Genomic DNA, 17,906 nt, shown 5'->3' with positions numbered 1-17,906 from the left:
TTCTTCTACATATCCATACTATGTACTGTAATAGGAGGAGACCTGAATCTAAAATGTATTCCCACATTGGGAGCACCGGGAAAAAAAGAGAGCAATCTCTGAACTTAGAGAAGTACATACTGTGGAAGCTAAACCCAACAACAAATATATTATTTGTTTAATGTTCAAAATGGGTGTTGCAACACGCACACATGAAACCTAAAAGGGACAAGGAATCAGATCATGCCACAGATCACATCAAATATATAAGAATATATGAGAAAGTATTGCAAACTGTTTAGTTTGTGTTAATGTTATCTTTTAGACGCTTCATAACATGTCATTTGAAACAACAATGAGTTATTTTGAGGTTCAAGTGAGACAACAAAATACTTTAGATAAGCCAGCCCTTTATTAGTATATAAGTGCTTTGTTAGTAATTCTATCTCTGGAAGTGGAGTCCAAAGAGATGAGTTTTCAGTCTGAAGAAGATGTGTAAGCTTTCTGCTGTCCTGATTTCAATGGGGAGCTCATTCCACCATTTTGGAGCCAGGATAGCAAACCCACGTGTTTCTGCTGATGGGAACTTGGGTCCCCCTCGCAGTGCGGGTGCAGCGAGCTGTTTGGCCGATGCAGAGCGGAGTTCACGTGCTGGGGTGTACGGTTTAACCATGTCCTGGATGTAGGAAGGGCCAGATCCATTCACAGCATGGTACGCAAGTACCAGAGTCTTGAAGTGGATTCTAGCAGTTACCGGAAGCCAGTGAAGGGAGCGTAGGAGCGGCGTGGTGTGGGAACATTTAGGAAGGTTGAAGACCAGACGAGCCGCTGCATTCTGGATGAGCTGCAGAGGTTGGATGGCACATGCAGGCAGACCAGCCAGGAGGGAGTTGCAGTAGTCTAGGCGTGAGATGACGAGAGCCTGGACCAGAACCTGCGTCTCTTTCTGGGTCAGCTGGGGACGTATCCTCCTGATGTTGTAAAGAGTGTATCTGCAGCAGCGGGTTGTAGCAGAGATGTTTGCAGTGAAGGACAGTTTGTTATCTAGGACCACACCCAGATTCCTTGCAGTCTGAGTCGGGGAAACAACAGAGGGGCCGATGTTGATTGTTAGGTCAAGAGTGGGACAATCTTTTCCCGGAAGGAAAAGCAGTTTAGTCTTGTTAAGGTTGAGCTTGAGGTGGTGAGCAGACATCCACTGAGAGATGTCAGCTAGGCAAGCAGAGACGCGTGCGACGACCTGGGTCTCTGAGCGGGGAGAGGACAGAATTAATTGGGTGTCGTCAGCGAAGCAGTGCGGGCTAATGACTGATCCGAACCAAGCTCCGAACCTGGGGGGAAAGAGCCTTCTCCATCGCTGCCCCCACCCTCTGGAACTCCTTTCCACAACACATCAGAGACTGCACCGACCCCCCCCCCCCCCCCCCCCCCCCCCAACTTTCAAAACGCTGACCAAAACACACCTCTGCAGACTGGCTTTTAATTTGTGAATTATGCTGTTTTGCTGTTTTAATATTTTTTTATTTCTATTCTTTATTCTATTTTATCATGTTTTATCAAACCACTGTAAAGCGTCTTTGAGCACCTGGAAAAGCACTTTTAAAATGTATTATTATTATTAGTGTAAGGGAAACTTCTGCAGCAATGGAGAGTCAGGACTCAGAGAGACACGAGGAGAGTTGGAGCTTTGATGTCAAACATTGATGTTTATTACAAGTCAACGGCCGGAGAATTCATATCAAAAGTCACAGCAGCAAAAGGTTTTGACTGCACGGGTGGGTTGTCATGTCAATTCTGATCAGCCTATCTCTCGATAGCCCTTTTAACGAGTTTACAGAGAGTTAATGTGCATATTGGGGGAGGCGTAAACATCTGTGGAGCTTTAGAAAGCCAGCGTTCCCACAGCCGTAAACCATTTCGTGTCCGAGAGTTGAACTGGTTTATCAAGATAGCTGGAGCCTCCCATTCCTTAAGAGAGATAACAGAGGCAGGGTTTGGTCGTAAAAGTCAACAGGCAATAAGGTTAAATATCTTAGGAGCAAGGAAGAATTATTCCCTCACAATTATTAGAAGTATTTAAAGGCAAGAAACTAAAACATACATAGATTAAGTTATTTTAAAAGGTTTTCAGGTTATTTGTCGACTAAATACAGAAAAGTATACATCTTCTTGTCCTGCAATTTCTCTTATTTCTAATGTTATTTAGTTAACATTTCTGAATAAAAACAATGTATTGTGGTGAAACTGCTGGTCATTCATCGTGACCTTGAGAATATGTGTGATAAACAGTCAGAAGATATTGCTTTATTTTAAGAGTATGCAGAATAAAAATACATGAGAGAAAGAAACAAGCACCTTTAACCTGTGTTAAATAATAAATAAAGTTAAAATCCTAGTCAGACGTGTGTGGAGCCAAAACACCTAAGTAGCGTATTGAAAGTCTCTAATCTTCTGAGTCTAAAGTTTATTAAAGGTGTTTTTGGAGCAGATTTAGTGATTTTATTGTTATAGTCTTAAATGAGTGTAACAAATAACTCTAAAGTAATCAAGTTTCTCAAAAACATCCCCAGATTTAAATTCTCCAACTGTTTGTGTGTTTTTTGTAAATGTGTTCCTGTTGTGTTTAAAGTTAAACATAATAAATTAAAAGACGAACAATGTATGAATAACAATCATAAAAGTGATACGATGAGAGGAATACACTTTATATGATTGACGTGTTATCGGAAAAATAAATGTACTGGCATATATACTGTAAATCACTCCAGTGGACAAACGGCAGGTTACTTAGTTTTCTGAAGAAGAAAAGATAAATGTTATCAAAGTGTTAAATTAAGTTAAATGATCCTAAATCAGTGAAGTGTAAAAGAAAACATACCGACTCTCCATCAGAACCGGAGCACAATCCCACTACTCTTTTGAGTGTGTTTGCAGAGACACAACTAACCTCTGTTTAACATTAACATATTTATATTAGTAAACCTTTTTTAGGTTAGGTCTTCAACCAAACATCTTACTTATATGCCCAACTAGTTTAAGCCGAATTTGAAGGTATTTTAAATCCTTTAAGAGGGAAATTAGAGAGGAAAGTCACATATTTACGACTCACACGGCAGCATTTGAGGGAGGTCGAAAGACTTCCCATTAAAATAATAACACAATATTGAGGTTTATTTAACTTTTACATGAAGATAAACTCGTTCGCTATCGTTTAGGGTGAATTTGACACTATATTGTTTCCTCCAGATGTGATTTAATTACATGTCTTCGTGAAGAGAAAACACAAAATGGCACAGTATGCCTGCTGCTCCTGTGAGACAGGCTGCGATTGAGTCTCTACGGTTCTCATGGTGTGTTTAAGGCCCGCGCTTTGCTGGGATTTCTCTCTCCGTCTCACCGAGTCCAGAGAATCCACTTTGAAAGCAACATGGCAGAATCCGCTCCGGCCAAGTCCCCGAAGAAGACAGCCACCAAGCCGAAGAAGGCGGGCCCCAGCGCCGCTGATCTCGTGCTGAAAGCCGTCACCGCCTCCAAGGAGCGTAAAGGGATTTCTTATGTCGCCCTGAAGAAGGAGCTGGCCGTTAAAGGCATCGACAACGCCAACCAGGTGAAACGCGCCGTGAAGAAGTTGGTGGAGAATGGAGCCCTGGTGCAGGTCAAGGGAACCGGAGCCAGCGGTTCCTTCAAGGCAGCCAAGCCCGCCGAGAAGCCCAAGAAGGTATCGAAGAAGCCCGCAGCCAAAGCCAAGAAGCCGGCAGCAGCAGCAGCGAAGAAACCCCCCGCTAAGAAGCCAGCAGCCAAGAAGGCAGTAACACCCAAGAAGGCGAAGAAGCCTGCTACTGCTGCCAAGAAAACCCCCGTGAAGAAGATCACTAAGAGCCCGAAGAAGAAGGTGGCGGCCAAGAAGGCAGCAACCAAGAAGGCAGCGACCCCCAAGAAGGCAGCGACCCCCAAGAAGACAGTAACCCCCAAGAAAGCTGTGAAGAAGGTGGTTAAACCAGCTGCCAAAGCATCGAAGAAGGCACCAGCCAGGACATCATCGAGGAAGTAAACTGATCATCTACTTCATCTCCAAAAGGCTCTTTTTAGAGCCACCCACATACACCAAAAGAGCACTTCTCCTGTTTTAATATTAAATGTTTATATATTTTGCAACACCTGAGTACCTTATTTTTTTACAAGAAGTTAATTAACGGATATAAAGATGACTTGAATGAAACATGAATAACATGTTACCTGGTATACTACATCCATCTATTTCCTTTTAGTGCAATACATTTCATGATGTTATAAAGACATTACTTCCATATTCTCTTTATAACATTATCCCTTACATGTGCATTATTTCCTACATAACATTGTTTTAAAATACATATTTCATAATTACATATTATATTAAAATGTGTCTGTACTTCATGAACTATTACCCTGACCACCCTCTGCACCTGCAGCTGGACAGACAGCGGAGCTCCTTCTCCCACAGACTGATCCAGCGTCTCCTCAGAGAGCTCTTTAGCTTCTCCCTCTCCAGAACCAGGAACAATCTACATAACAGCAACCTTGCACATCTGTGATTTATATACTTTGGTATTGAAGTCAAATATATGTATCATTTTAATATCTGTATTTTTACTGTAGATTAAATATTCACTGTTTATTTGATTTAGTAACTTATTACTTCTATACTTTATCCAAACGTGTTTTATTGTTTAATGCCTGAACACACTAACATAATAATTCAGTACATTATTGAAATGATATTATGTTATCACAATTCCAATGAAACTGAAATGAAAAAAGGTTTCTGAAACAATGTTATATAAAACCCACAAGTTCATTAGATATGAAGTAAAACAATCATATGTGCATTGTAGAATAAGAATCATATTATAGCACGTTGCTCACAAAACTTTTTTTTTTCTATTTCTGTAGCTCCTGTTTTCAAAAATCCTAAAAGCATCGCTTGATATATGCAACAACTTAAGTAACAACATACTGACACCGGTTAGTAAGAACCAGGAATTAATGCTTTGACCAGTCTGCAGACAGACGGCAGGCGAAACACCTTTTGAAATGCGTGTTTTCTGAATGGAGATCGGCTAAGCTAACGCAGTATCTGCTCCGTCCACACTCACAACAACGGCCTACTGACATAAATAAACCAGTGACTGTATTCGACATGACACAGACAGTCTGTGGTTTGTACTTGTTTAACTTTTCTCCAGTTTCCGAACAGATATGAGGAGATGTGAGCTCTGAGTGCTAACGGCTGATGTTTTGGTAGGATTATCTCACGCAACAATTGTGACGATTCTCTCTGACTGTTACGTGCCGCAGTTGGGGCTCGTGTGTGTGTGCTTTTGTGTGGGTGTCTCGCTCTCACTCCCTCTGATTGTCTCCAGGTGCAGCCTCTCCCAAGGGGCTCCCAATCCCCAATCAGGGCCTCCATAAAGGACCCGAGGAAGGCTGCAGTCGTTCTCTCCTTCTCCTCTGGCTGCATGTGTGCAGTGCAGTGCAGTGCAGTGCAGTGCAGTGCAGTGTCTCTGTGTGAGGCCTAGTTTATATTGTTTTACGTTAGTCACTTTCTTTTGAAAGAAAGTTGTCCTTAGTTAATTAAGTTTGTTTTTGCAATTTGGCTGGTGAGCCTCTTTACCTTTTTATTAATTAAAATCTCCCTTTGTGGCTTCAGCATTCAGTGTCCTCTCGGCCAGTAGCTGTGTGTTGTTACTTCCCTTTGTACCCCCTAGATTTAGAAGGGAAGGTAACACTGACCAATCAGCAGTGTTGGAGCAAACACAGTGGTGGTGGCTTAAAGCCCACATCCGCTCCGCGCCTTCCGTTAGATGAGCCTGGTCACATTAATAAGAGAAGGAGTTCAAAACACCGGAATAAAAGTTATAACAATAATCTGATTTTAATGGTAAAAAACAATGCAAAATACAGAACGCCCCCTAAACAGAGCACTTCGGTCTCCCCGCTCTACGGCCGTGCGATACAGATATTGGGACCAGCCAGTCAGAAACAGGGGGCATCGTGCATGAATAAACATCAGGATTCATATACATATTTGGGGGCAGAGTTGTGTCGGCTGCTCCGCCCCCCCAAATCTCTAATTGGTCGATTTCACTCCTTAGCGAATCAGAGAGTCCGTGGGGAGGAGTTGCTCACTCCCCTAGGTGTTCTTACTGGTTGCATTCACTTCGGGTCGGGTCCAATACAGCGAATCAGAGTTCTGAACAGAGCGTGAGAGCTTTGGAACTAAACAAGGACAGAGTCAATCTTTTATCTTGCACCTGGATTCACTCCTTTAATTTCCCAAGGAATATTTCACACAAACTATTCTTTCCTAAACAATCAAACATTGTAAACAGATATATTGGTGCTTGAGATTATATTGGCCCCAGAAAGAACCTTGAAAAGAATATGTGTGTGTGTGCTGGTATCTGGGTCAGTGAGTGTAAGTGAGAAGGTTATATATATATATAGGATTACTTGAAAACAGTCCCAAATAGTACACGTTCACTTCAATACAGTTTAAAATAATACATGTTTACTTTAATACAGTTTAAAATAATACATGTTCACTTTAATACAGTTTAGAACAATATCTGTTTGCAGTCGAGAGTGTTTACGTCACTAGTTTAGCATATTCAGCCCTAGTCACGATTATATGAAGCATTGGATGAGAACCACAACTATTATGTTTAAAAAGTACACAAAGAGCTGGCTGAAAATCATAAATCTAATTGCCAGAAGAAAAATGCTAAAGTTATGCTACAAAGGAACTACAGCCGAGTCCAGCGGCACGACTTCAACGTCACGCCAACTTAATTTCGATATTCAAAAATACAGATTCAAAATGTTAAAAGTTGAAGCGTTTGTTTTAACAGATACAAGAGCACAGGTACTTGCTTTCAAGCAGAACACGGCAAACAAACGTAGTGTTTACGTGTTCGGCGTAAGGACGTACAACGTCCTCCACGACTTCTGTAGTCCTATTCAGCCACTTGGTAACAACCATCGTTTTTCAGACACGTCAACTCTTCAGAAATCACCAGTGGGGTCACTGCTGATGATTTAATGTCGTAGAACAAAACGTGATCCGTCTCTTCAATGTGTCTCAACCACAGACCTTATTTCAGATATTTTCCAAAATCCTATGGAGAGATCCCATTGGCTCTGAGGCGAGGGAACAGGAAGTGGTGAAATGCTGACTCACTTCAGGGTTTTAGGACTCGTTCCTGCACCTCTCTATACCAATCGTATAAAATACATGGATGTATAATAAGAACTTCGATGAACAAAGTATGAACAATAAATTACTGTGCAATATTACGTTTTATAGAAGCATGAGGAGAAGTCAAATATTGTTGAATAATTGTTATCTTTAACATGCGATAGAAGAGGGTCAAGAAGAAGGGGGGGTATGCAGGAGGCTCCATGAGCGCACAGATACAGACAGAGAGACAGATAGGGACGAGCTGGAAAGACATGTCCCTCTGTGGGCCAAGAGTAGCACGTATGACTTATTGTTGTTTTAGAATTGCCTCAGGAATGCAAGCTTTGTTTCTATGAGCATGGTCGAATGGAGATGGGGGGTGCTAGTGGATCGCCGGAGTTGTATTAGATTAACATTAACATGCTTATTGTAGATGTAAGTGCACTGCCTTGCGGCCTGTAGCACCATCCTTGATGGAGCATAATGTGTGGGCTGGACCTGTATTTGACAGGAAAGGGGTGAGCAGAGGGTAGAGTTGACGATTCTTGTGACTATCTTCCTCACCCTCTCAGACTTTCATCTGCGCGTCCTGCTAAAGAGACGCGCTACCATGTAATAAAGTCCGAGTGGAAAGAGTCCTGAGTAAATGAGAAATATGACCCCGTGAGGAAACCGGGAGAAGGCAATGAAATCAGGAGGGTTGGCAAGTATGATTACACCATGCTATATTTCCATTGTGAATGATGCAAGCCAGTCAGCAGTGAATATCAGGACCAAGTAAGATGTTCATGTATTGAATTGATGTGTATTTCCAAGATGCATTTAAAGTCATTTCTTCATCTTTCATTGCCAAAAAAAGTTATAATCAAATTAACACTCACATTTCACACCAGCTGTGACTGAAAGTGTATTTGATTCAGGTCATCGCTTTGCTGATAAATAGCTGACTCCATAGTAGGAAACTCAGATAACATATACTTTATTTTCTTCATATAAAGAAATGATTTTGTTATAAGAGAATCAGAAATCATAAACAGGTTTGTTGACAACTAACACATACTTAGAATTTGTCTTGGTGCTTTATTCACATACATAATATTAAAACACTGTTAAAAACTATTTTAAGAATGCTATAATAAAATTAGAAATATGGCGATATTTACATCAAAATATGTATGCTTTACAATATACAGAATTCAGAGTTTATGAATGTATAGAATCATTTTTGCATCATTCATCTTTGCTGGACTATTGTATTATGTCACACATGGATGTATAACAAGAACAGTTAACAAATGAGCGCGAAATTTGAATTTTTCAATCTCTACCAACCAATAGTTGAGCTGCAGTGTTACGTGTATACATTCGACCAATCAGCGTCGTTGCCGTGCCTGCTCTGGCCAGTCATAGCGAGAAAGAGTTACGACACTCTTTGATGTCGCCGCCAGCCGGTCACGTGGTTTATGTATCCCTAAAAAAAAAACTTGAGAGCTGTAACCAAGACAACTGTAACAACATGAGTAGAGAGCCACCACGGTTTTTCAAGTCCCTCTCTTACTCCATTTTGCCAACCCAAACTTCCAGGTACATGACAGGACACCTTGCTTGTTTTTGTTGTTGGGTGCTGGCAGGTGGAGGGCAGTGATGTTACGGGTGGAGGGGCAGTGATGTTAGCTGGGTGCTGGCAGGTGGAGGGGCAGTGATGTTAGCTGGGTGCTGGCAGGTGGAGGGGCAGTGATGTTAGCTGGGTGCTGGCAGGTGGAAGAGCAATGTTTAGTCCAAATATTTCCATTGCAACGACTAATGGAAATGATTGCAGCTGTGGATCTGTTTGGGGGTTGCTGGATGTGGTAGCTTGGCTGCTGTTGTTCCTTTTCACCTTTTTGGATTGGCTCTTGCTTCCAAAATGGCCATCTTTTAATTTTAATTTTTTTCTGTCATTTCTGATTTGTTTGGCCTCAATTCTCAGCCTCAGCCGTATTAATCTTTTTACGAGCTTTTGTTGTACTCCACAGCATGACGGCAGCCTGCTAGAGAGGGCCTGAGCTTCTTTCTCCAAGACACCCACTGCGTTGGGGAACTGCATGAGGGAGGATCTTTCTGCTTTATCAATGAACAGATATAATACGGGAGTTTGCCCAACATAGCTTTATAGATAAAAGTGTACCAGTGACTGAGCCTCCGTACAGTGAGTGATGGTAAACCTGATGCGACCAGACATAATCACATAGAAAATGTCTGGTCGCGGTAAAGGTGCAGCTGACTGTTTTGATGATTCGTTCTGAACGACCTGATCCAATAAGACTCGAAAATGATTGGAAGAGGAAAGGAAGGAGGTGAAAAAGGGTGAAAAAAAAAAAAAAAAAAAAAAAAAAAACTATATAAGAAAATGTCTCTTCCTGGAAGCGTGCCATCTTTTGCTTCAAAATTTGGACAGTTTTGGGTTCGCCTGAACTTCACAGGCTCAGGAGAGCCCCCAAGTCGTGAATATGTTGGTGAATCACTATTATTTGATACCTGCTGGATCAATACAGATGATGTGTATTCCTTCATTGCACTGCCAAACAGAAAGGAGTTTGAACTTTGCTTTTTGCTAGAAGCTCCTCTGAGACGTTTCCTTGATGTTATCACATCTAAAACCTCAGATCCCAAGTGGAAAGACTGGACTTTCGAATCTTCCATTCAGATAGACATCTCAAACATCATTGTTAAATTCTGGACCGGCCGTATTCCAGACCATGATGTTGAGACCTATTTGAAGAGATACGGAGATATTATCAGCAAATACAAACCAATAGATAAATTTGGAATATGGTATGGAGTGAGAAAATACAAAATTAAGATGAACAGAAACAGTGATGGTGAGATCCAAAATCTCCCAAATTCGATTTCTCTTGGCCCCTATAATGGGAGAATAATTTACTCAGGGCAACCCGTCACCTGTTTCATCTGCAACTCAGCTGACCATCAGGTCAGAAAATGCACCACAGTGAAATGTTGGAGATGCAATGAACTGGGCCACAAGGCTAAAGATTGCAATTCAGACAGTCTTTGCAACCTGTGTGGAAAGATTGGGCACACCTTCTTCAACTGCCCATCTTCTTATGTAAACAAGGCAAAAACCCAGCAACAGCATGGTCCTCCTTCAGTCACCCAGCAGCAGCAGCCTCGTCCTGCAGCCCAGCAGAAACCTGGTCCTGGACTCCCTCTAACCACCCAGCGCCAGTCTGGTCCTCCTTCAGTCACCCAGCAGCATCAGCCCCTTCTTTCAGCCCAGCAGCAGTCTGGTCCTCCTCCAGTTACCCAGCAGCAGCCTGGTCCTCCTTCAGCCACCCAGCATCAGTCTGGTCATCCTCGTCCTGCAGCCCAGCAGCAGCCTGGTCCTCCAGCCCAGCAGCAGCCTGGTCCTGGTCCTTTAGCCCAGCTTCAGCCTGGTCCTCGTCCTTCAGCCCGGCTTCAGCCTGGTCCTCGTCCTCCAACCAAGCAGCAACCTGGTCCTCGTCCTTTGGCCCAGCAGCAGCCTGGTCCTCGTCTTTTAGCCCAGCAGCAGCCTGGTCCTCGTCCTTTAGCCCAGCAGCAGCCTGGTCCTCGTCCTTTAGCCCAGCAGCAGCCTGGTCCTGGTCCTTCAGCCCGGCTTCAGCCTGGTCCTCGTCCTCCAACCAAGCAGCAACCTGGTCCTCGTCCTTTGGCCCAGCAGCAGCCTGGTCCTCGTCTTTTAGCCCAGCAGCAGCCTGGTCCTCGTCCTTCAGCCCAGCAGCAGCCTGGTCCTCGTCCTTTAGCCCAGCAGCAGCCTGGTCCTCGTCCTCCAACCAAGCAGCAACCTGGTCCTCGTCCTTTAGCCCAGCAGCAGCCTGGTCCTCGTCCTTTAGCCCAGCAGCAGCCTGGTCCTCGTCCTTCAGCCCAGCAGCGGCCCGGTCCTGGTCCTCACCCAGCAGCCCAGCAGCAGCCTGATCGTCGTCCTACCAGCAAGGATGTCTGTCTCCCTGAAGATCAACAGCCTTCAACTCCTGAAGATAACTATCCATCCCAGTCAGGTGAGGGTAGATTAACTATTGATGTGGAGAGCGAGTACAGCTCTGAGAGTGAGATTGAAGATGAGAAATATTATGAGAGTTTGAGCGAAAGCCCAGGATCTGACTCCAGCCCTGACAGCCTTACAGCTGGTCAGCGAGTCAGCATGCCCCTCTACTCGCCCCCTGAGAGCAACTCGGGGTCTTTTTCACCAACTCCGGAATTTCCAGAACCCCCGAGTGAGGCTCAGGGGGAAGCCCCGCCTGAGGTCTCAAAAAAGAGACCTGCAAGTAGAAACTTGAACGAAATAGAAAAACGGGCTAATTTAGAGACAATATAAAACCAATATGAGCTTCATAAGCGTCGCGACTTGGAATGTACGTGGTGTTCAATCTAAGAACTTTCGAGAGAGGAAAATTAAATATTTATTAGACACTAATTATGATTTCCTCTTTACGCAGGAACTTAGATTGAATACCACCAGGGATGTTGACGATGTTTGTAAAATGTGGCATAAAGGAAAATGTATTATATCCATCGGAGATAGCAGAGCTGATGGAGTTGGTATTTTCTTCAAAGAAAAAGACATCACTATTATTAGAAGAAGGGACATAATCCCAGGAAGGCTGCTTATGGTGGATTGTTTTTATAAAAATGAAAAATATCGACTTATTAATATTTATACTGCCCCTGACGCAACAAATAAGTTACAATTATTTAGAAAACTTAGAGAAATATTAACAGTGGGTTATAAAATTATATTAGGTGGAGATTTTAATACAGTAACGGAAGACATAGATAGGTGTAGTACAGCTGTTTTTAAACTGAGGGCGGAAGGAAAGCTGTTGAAAGAAATCTGCAGCGATGCAGGCCTTATCGATGTCTGTCGCTCACTGAACCCCGCTGGAATAGATTTCACGAGATTCGACAAAACAACAAAAACCCGTATAGACAGGATTTATGTATCTAATCACTTCTCTGTTACAACCTATAAAACAATATTTAATGACTTTTCGGATCATCTTTTGGTCCAAACGTCATTGTCCTCCGGAGCCCCTTCCACTAGAGCAGTGGTTCTCAAAGTGGGGTCCGCGACCCCCAGGGGGTCCGTGGCACTCTGCCAGGGGGTCCGTGAAAAGTTTTCAGATTCATTCATTTAAATCTCTTTTTTTTTTATTTTTATACAAAAGGCTTCATAGTTCAACAAATAATATTTAATTTTTTTTATCTAAAATAGTTCAGACTACGTTCTAATCTAACACATCTATACATTTAAAAATCAAGCGCGTCACCCGTTACCGTGGAAACAACAATAACTGGTACGTCAGTCAGAGAGTGCCGCTGCTAGCATCATAGAGATATAACACGGCTAGCATACTACGAAGATGGACAGATTTTTAAAACGACCGGTTACGGCTACAAATGAAGTAAATGAAAAACAAAAAACAAAAGTAAGGAAATACGATGAGGAGTATCTCCAATATGGATTTATTGAAGTGGAAGGGAAACCGAAATGTCTGATATGCCTGCGGTGTCTTGTCAATGAGGCAATGAAGCCTGCCAAATTGAAGAGGCACCTCGAGACCAAGCATCCAGATTATGTAAAAAAAGACCGGGCTTTTTTTGAGAGGAAGGGCGAGGACTACCGCCAGAAACAACAACGGATGGTTAATGTTACGTCTGTTTCTGCTAAATCGCAGCGGGCCTCCTACCTGGTAGCGCAGAGGTTTGCTAAGGCGCCAAAGCCCGGGAACTGCTGCTTCCTGCTGCGGTGGATCTGTGTGAGGTGATGGTGGGGAAAGATGCGGCTGCCAAATTGAGAAGTGTACCTCTGTCAAATGACACCATCAGACGACGAATTGAGGACATGTCTGCTGATATGAAACCACAACTGCTGCAAAGACTGAGAGGGTCTACATTTGCGGTTCAATTGGATGAGTCCACTGATGTGTCCGGCTCTGCGCAGCTCAACGCGCTGGTTCGCTACCCGTGGGAAGGAAGGATTCAGGAAGATTTTTTATTTTGTCAAGAGTTGACGGGGCGAGCAACAGGTGAGGAGATTTTCAATGTTATAGATATGTTCATGGAGACTGGCAATGTGAGTTGGGAGAATTGCATTGCGATTTGCACGGATGGGGCAGCTGCCATGACCGGACGCAAGAGTGGGGTGGTTGCTCGTGCCAAGGAGCGCAATCCAATGATGATAGCTACCCACTGCATGCTGCACAGGCAGGCTCTGGCGTCAAAATCATTGAGTCCTGAGCTACAGTCCGTTCTCAGCACGGTGGTATCTGTGGTCAACCACATCAAGTGTAAGCCACTGCAGTCCCGTTTATTCGGCCAGCTCTGCAGGGAGATGGGCGCAGGACAGGACACCCTGCTGTTCCATTCAGAGGTGCGTTGGCTCTCCCGTGGAAAAGTGCTACAGCGGGTGTACGAACTGCGCTCAGAGCTTTGTGAGTTCATCCAGAATGACAAGCCAACCACTGCAGCACTCTTCTCGGACCCCGAATGGATCGCACAGCTTGCCTACCTCGCAGATGTGTTCAACTTATTGAACGATCTCAGTTTGTCCGTTCAGGGCAGATATGCCTCTATCCTGGAGGTAAGCGACAAAATCAAGTCATTCCGTGCCAAAACAGCGATCTGGAGAAGGCGGGTGCAAAATGGCATTTCAGACATGTTCCCCCAACTCACAGAGTTTTTGGACACAAACCAAATACCAGCTGAGATTGTGAAAAATACAATCGGTTCGCATCTTGCCTCCCTTGGTGACTATTTCAATGACTATTTCACTGACGTTGACACCGATGCCTGGGACTGGGTGCGCGACCCCTTCGTTGCCCATACATCAGCACGGGGTCTCAGTGGAAAAGCAGAGGAGGAGCTGCTGGATCTGGCATGCGACGGGACGCTGAGAATCCGGTTCGGGGGGCATGTGGACTTTTGACCTTCGGTTGAACAGGAGTATCCGGAAATTGCTGCTGTTGCCATGCGGGTGTTGCTCCCCTTTCCAACCACAGAACTGTGCGAGTCATCATTCTCAGCGCTGACCTCCATGAAGACCAAGTAAAGGGCTCGGATGGAAGTGGAGAACGACCTACGTGTATGCCTCTCATCTACTTCTCCAAGGATGGAGAAGTTGTGCAGCGAGAGATGGGGCCATATCTCACATTAATGGTAAGAGCGTGCTTTCTCTCTCTCTGTGTGTGTGTGTGTGTGTGTGTGTGTGTGTGTGTGTGTGTGTGTGTGTGTGTGTGTGTGTGTGTGTGTGTGTGTGTGTGTGTGTGTGTGTGTGTGTGTGTGTGTGAAAAAATAGTAATTTAAAACCCATTTCCTACATGTCTACACCACCTTGCCCTCTTTGGATTTAATCAAGAAACATTAACCCTGTATAATGTTAACCAAAACTGTAAAATTATGTTATATTACTAAAAACGTATTATTGGGAATCGCGAGAAGTTTCAGAGCGACAGAGACACAGAGCGTCCCTGTAACCATGGTAACTCACTCTCACTCCTGCCTGGTGCGCATGGCGCCAGAGGAAAGGGAGAGACGCAGAAGTGAAACTGACTGAGATTACTTTGAGCAACATGCATGGGAATAAGTTACAATATAATACATTTGTGTATATTTCTCGCTATTCAGATGGTCTGCTGCCTGGTGCTGCTGTTGCGCAATGTGCAGTAGTGTCCTTTTCGCACCATGACATTATCAGTTATGAATTTGTTTTTCACTGCTTGAGAAAATGGACTTGTGGCTGAGAGCGTGTGAAAAATGTAAATTGTGTGAGAGTTGGCAGCCCTGTGAACTCGCTCGACATTATTATGTATGAAACTGCCAATCAGATTTATTTACTTATTAATCGAAGGTGCCGGAACGCTGTTCTGGATCGTTCCGGCCCACTTTAACCCCTGTGTGTGTGTGTGGTGTGTGGTGTGTGGTGTGTGTGTGTGTGTGTGTGTGTGTGTGTGTGTGTGTGTGTGTGTGTGTGTGTGTGTGTGTGTGTGTGTGTGTGTGTGTGTGTGTGTGTGTGTGGCTATGTGTGTGAGCAACAGAAATGTCAGATATGTTGCATTTAATGATTTAGTTTGATATGTGTGTCTTCACTTGCAGAGAGAAGCAATCAGCTCCATGGACTGCATCACTCCAATAGTGTCCAGAGCTGGTTGCCATTACAAGTAGTGGTTTGGGATTGTAGCAATGCAGTTGCAGTTGTTTTGCAATTTACTTGATATATGTTGCAATGCAGGCATGTGTTCAATTGTTTATAGCCTGCATTTATTTTGTGATTAGACTTTTATAAATCATTTAATTTTAACTAAGAGTGAAAGACTTGATGTGTGTGTATGTGTATGTGTATGTGTGTGTGTGTGTGTGTGTGTGTGTGTGTGTGTGTGTGTGTGTGTGTGTGTGTGTGTGTGTGTGTGTTCTGAAATGCACTTCAAATTATCACTTTTCTCTTGATTTCCCTTTGATATTTTGTTTAGGTACAGTGTTACTTGCAGCTGATTGATTGATTGATTGTTTTATGGGTATTCTGTGTTGAGATGGTGAAAATAGTTTTAATACATATCTAATATCTTTCTAATACATTTGTCTTGTGTTGTTCTTTCACATAACTAAGACTATAGAAGTGTAAAAAATAGGCTACGTCAGATTATTCCAAGGGACATACATGTCAAGTCAAGTCAATTTTTATTTATATAGCCCAAAATCACAAATCAGAATGAGGGGGTCCTTGGTGTATTCTCTATCTTGTAAGGGGTCCTTGGCTGCAAAACAATTGAGAACCTCTGCACTAGAGGCTTCTGGAAACTGAACACACAGTGCCTAAAAAATACTTGTATTTCAACAGAATTAAAACTGGAAATACAAAAAATTATACAATTGAGATGCTTAACAAACTCTGATATCAAATTATGGGAAACATTAAAAAGTAGGTTAAAACGTTTTTTTAAATTTAAATGTAGGGAATTAAATAAAGCAAAAAATATTAAATATGAATCATTAATCAAACAATATATTCATTTAAAGCAGATTCAAGTTAAAACTAAAACGGTAAAAGAAAATATATCTAAATTAAGAACTGAAATTGATCAATTAAACCAGGAATCATATAATTTTCATACAACATCTGAAATAGATCAGAGAGGCAACTTGGCTCAAGCCATTAAAACCAACCAAAAGAAAATCCAAAGTAAATTCATCAAATGTATAACAAAATCAAGAAGGTTGTATTGTGTATAATGAAAAACAGAAACGGGAAGTGATTAGAGATTTATGTTCTGAAGCATATAAAAAAATAGACATTGAAACGGACTGTGTTAAAACTCTGTTGGGAACAATCCCTCCGTATAATATCCAAGAATTTGATTTCCTCCTTGGCGAAATTAGAAAAGACGAGGTGATCCAGGCGGTGAAAGAGCTGAATGTTGGTAAGAGCCCCGGTCCTGATGGCTTGCCCACTGAGTTTTATCAACTATTATCTGATGATGTTTTGAACTTACTGACCTCTATGTTTAATGAAGGTCTCAGCAGTGGTTGTATGGGGGACTCATTTTATGAAGGTGTCTTGTCTCTACTATATAAAAAAAACGAGGAAACTGATATAGATAATTACAGACATTTAACTATTATGAATACCGATTATAAGATACTAGCAAAAATAATAATGAATAGATTAACAGATATATTAGATAAAATAATAGATAAGGAGCAAACATGTGCTATAAAAGGTCGCCTTATGTGGGACAACTTATCAATTTTAAGAGAAATCATAAATAAACCAAAAGAAGAAAAAGGTTTTTTTATTATTGGACTTGACCAAAAAAAAGCCTTCGACTATTTATCAAGAGATTACTTATGGTCGGTGATGAAGGCCTACGGATTTCCTGAAGTCTTCATAAACATGATTAAGTGTCTGTATTTTAAATCTTGTGTTTGTGTAAATGTGAACGGTGTGTTAACAAATGCATTTAATGTTGAAAGAGGGGTTAAACAGGGCTGCCCTTTAAGCGCAGCTCTGTACGTGCTAGCCATAAGTCCATTAATTAAAATAATAAACAATGACAGGCTCATATCAGGAACTCCAGTTGGCCATGCGCCCAAGATAACTGCCATCGCCTATGCAGACGATGTCACTGTTATTATAAAAAACCAACAAGAAATGGATGTTTTAACAAACCACCTAAACTTATACGAATTGGCATCAGGAGCTAAATTAAACCACGACAAAACTGAAGGTGTTTGGATAGGCTCCGACGTTGCCAAAGGCGACATAAACATTCAAGTGAAAAAAGAAATTAAAATACTAGGAATAACTATTTGTAGCGACAACTGTGCCGAACTCAATTGGGAGAACAAACTAAGTGAAGTCAAAGAACAAGTTAAACAATGGGAGAACAAAGATACAAATTATAAATCAAGAATAAATATAATCAAATCTTTCATTCTTAGCAGGATCCTTTTTCTGGCAAACATTTTCCCCCCACCCACGCAAATAATTGTGCAATTAAACAAACAGTGCGTTAATTTGGTGTGGGGTACAACCAGGGAGGTTGCAAAACGGAATTTGTTGTTTAAAAGTAGGGAATATGGAGGCCTGGGAGCCATAGACCTGGGTATTAAACTGCAAATTACCTTTGTAAAAAACATCTCCGCTGCAATACACAGGAAAGCACCTTGGGTTGAGGAG

General features: G+C 42.5%; 1 protein-coding gene across 1 annotated transcript; it reads left to right on the top strand.

Annotated features, from left to right (window-relative positions):
- Positions 1-1,606: 1,606 nt before the first annotated feature.
- LOC307021121 (histone H1-like) lies at positions 1,607-4,128 on the top strand. Its single transcript, XM_079652949.1, has one exon. It carries the CDS (start codon positions 3,407-3,409, stop codon positions 4,028-4,030), a length of 624 nt encoding a protein of 207 aa, XP_079509075.1. The 5' UTR covers positions 1,607-3,406; the 3' UTR covers positions 4,031-4,128.
- Positions 4,129-17,906: the final 13,778 nt, after the last annotated feature.

Source organism: Notothenia rossii (assembly GCF_949606895.1).
Source record: "Notothenia rossii genome assembly, chromosome: 10".
Classification (NCBI taxonomy): Eukaryota; Metazoa; Chordata; class Actinopteri; order Perciformes; family Nototheniidae; genus Notothenia; species Notothenia rossii.
Note: the sequence above shows the minus strand (reverse complement) of the source record. Positions and strands in the feature narration are given on the sequence as shown.

Bases quoted from the DNA above. Each gene is read 5' to 3' on its own strand.
- LOC307021121 (XM_079652949.1), top strand. From the start codon at position 3,407: ATGGCAGAATCCGCTCCGGCCAAGTCCCCGAAGAAGACAGCCACCAAG.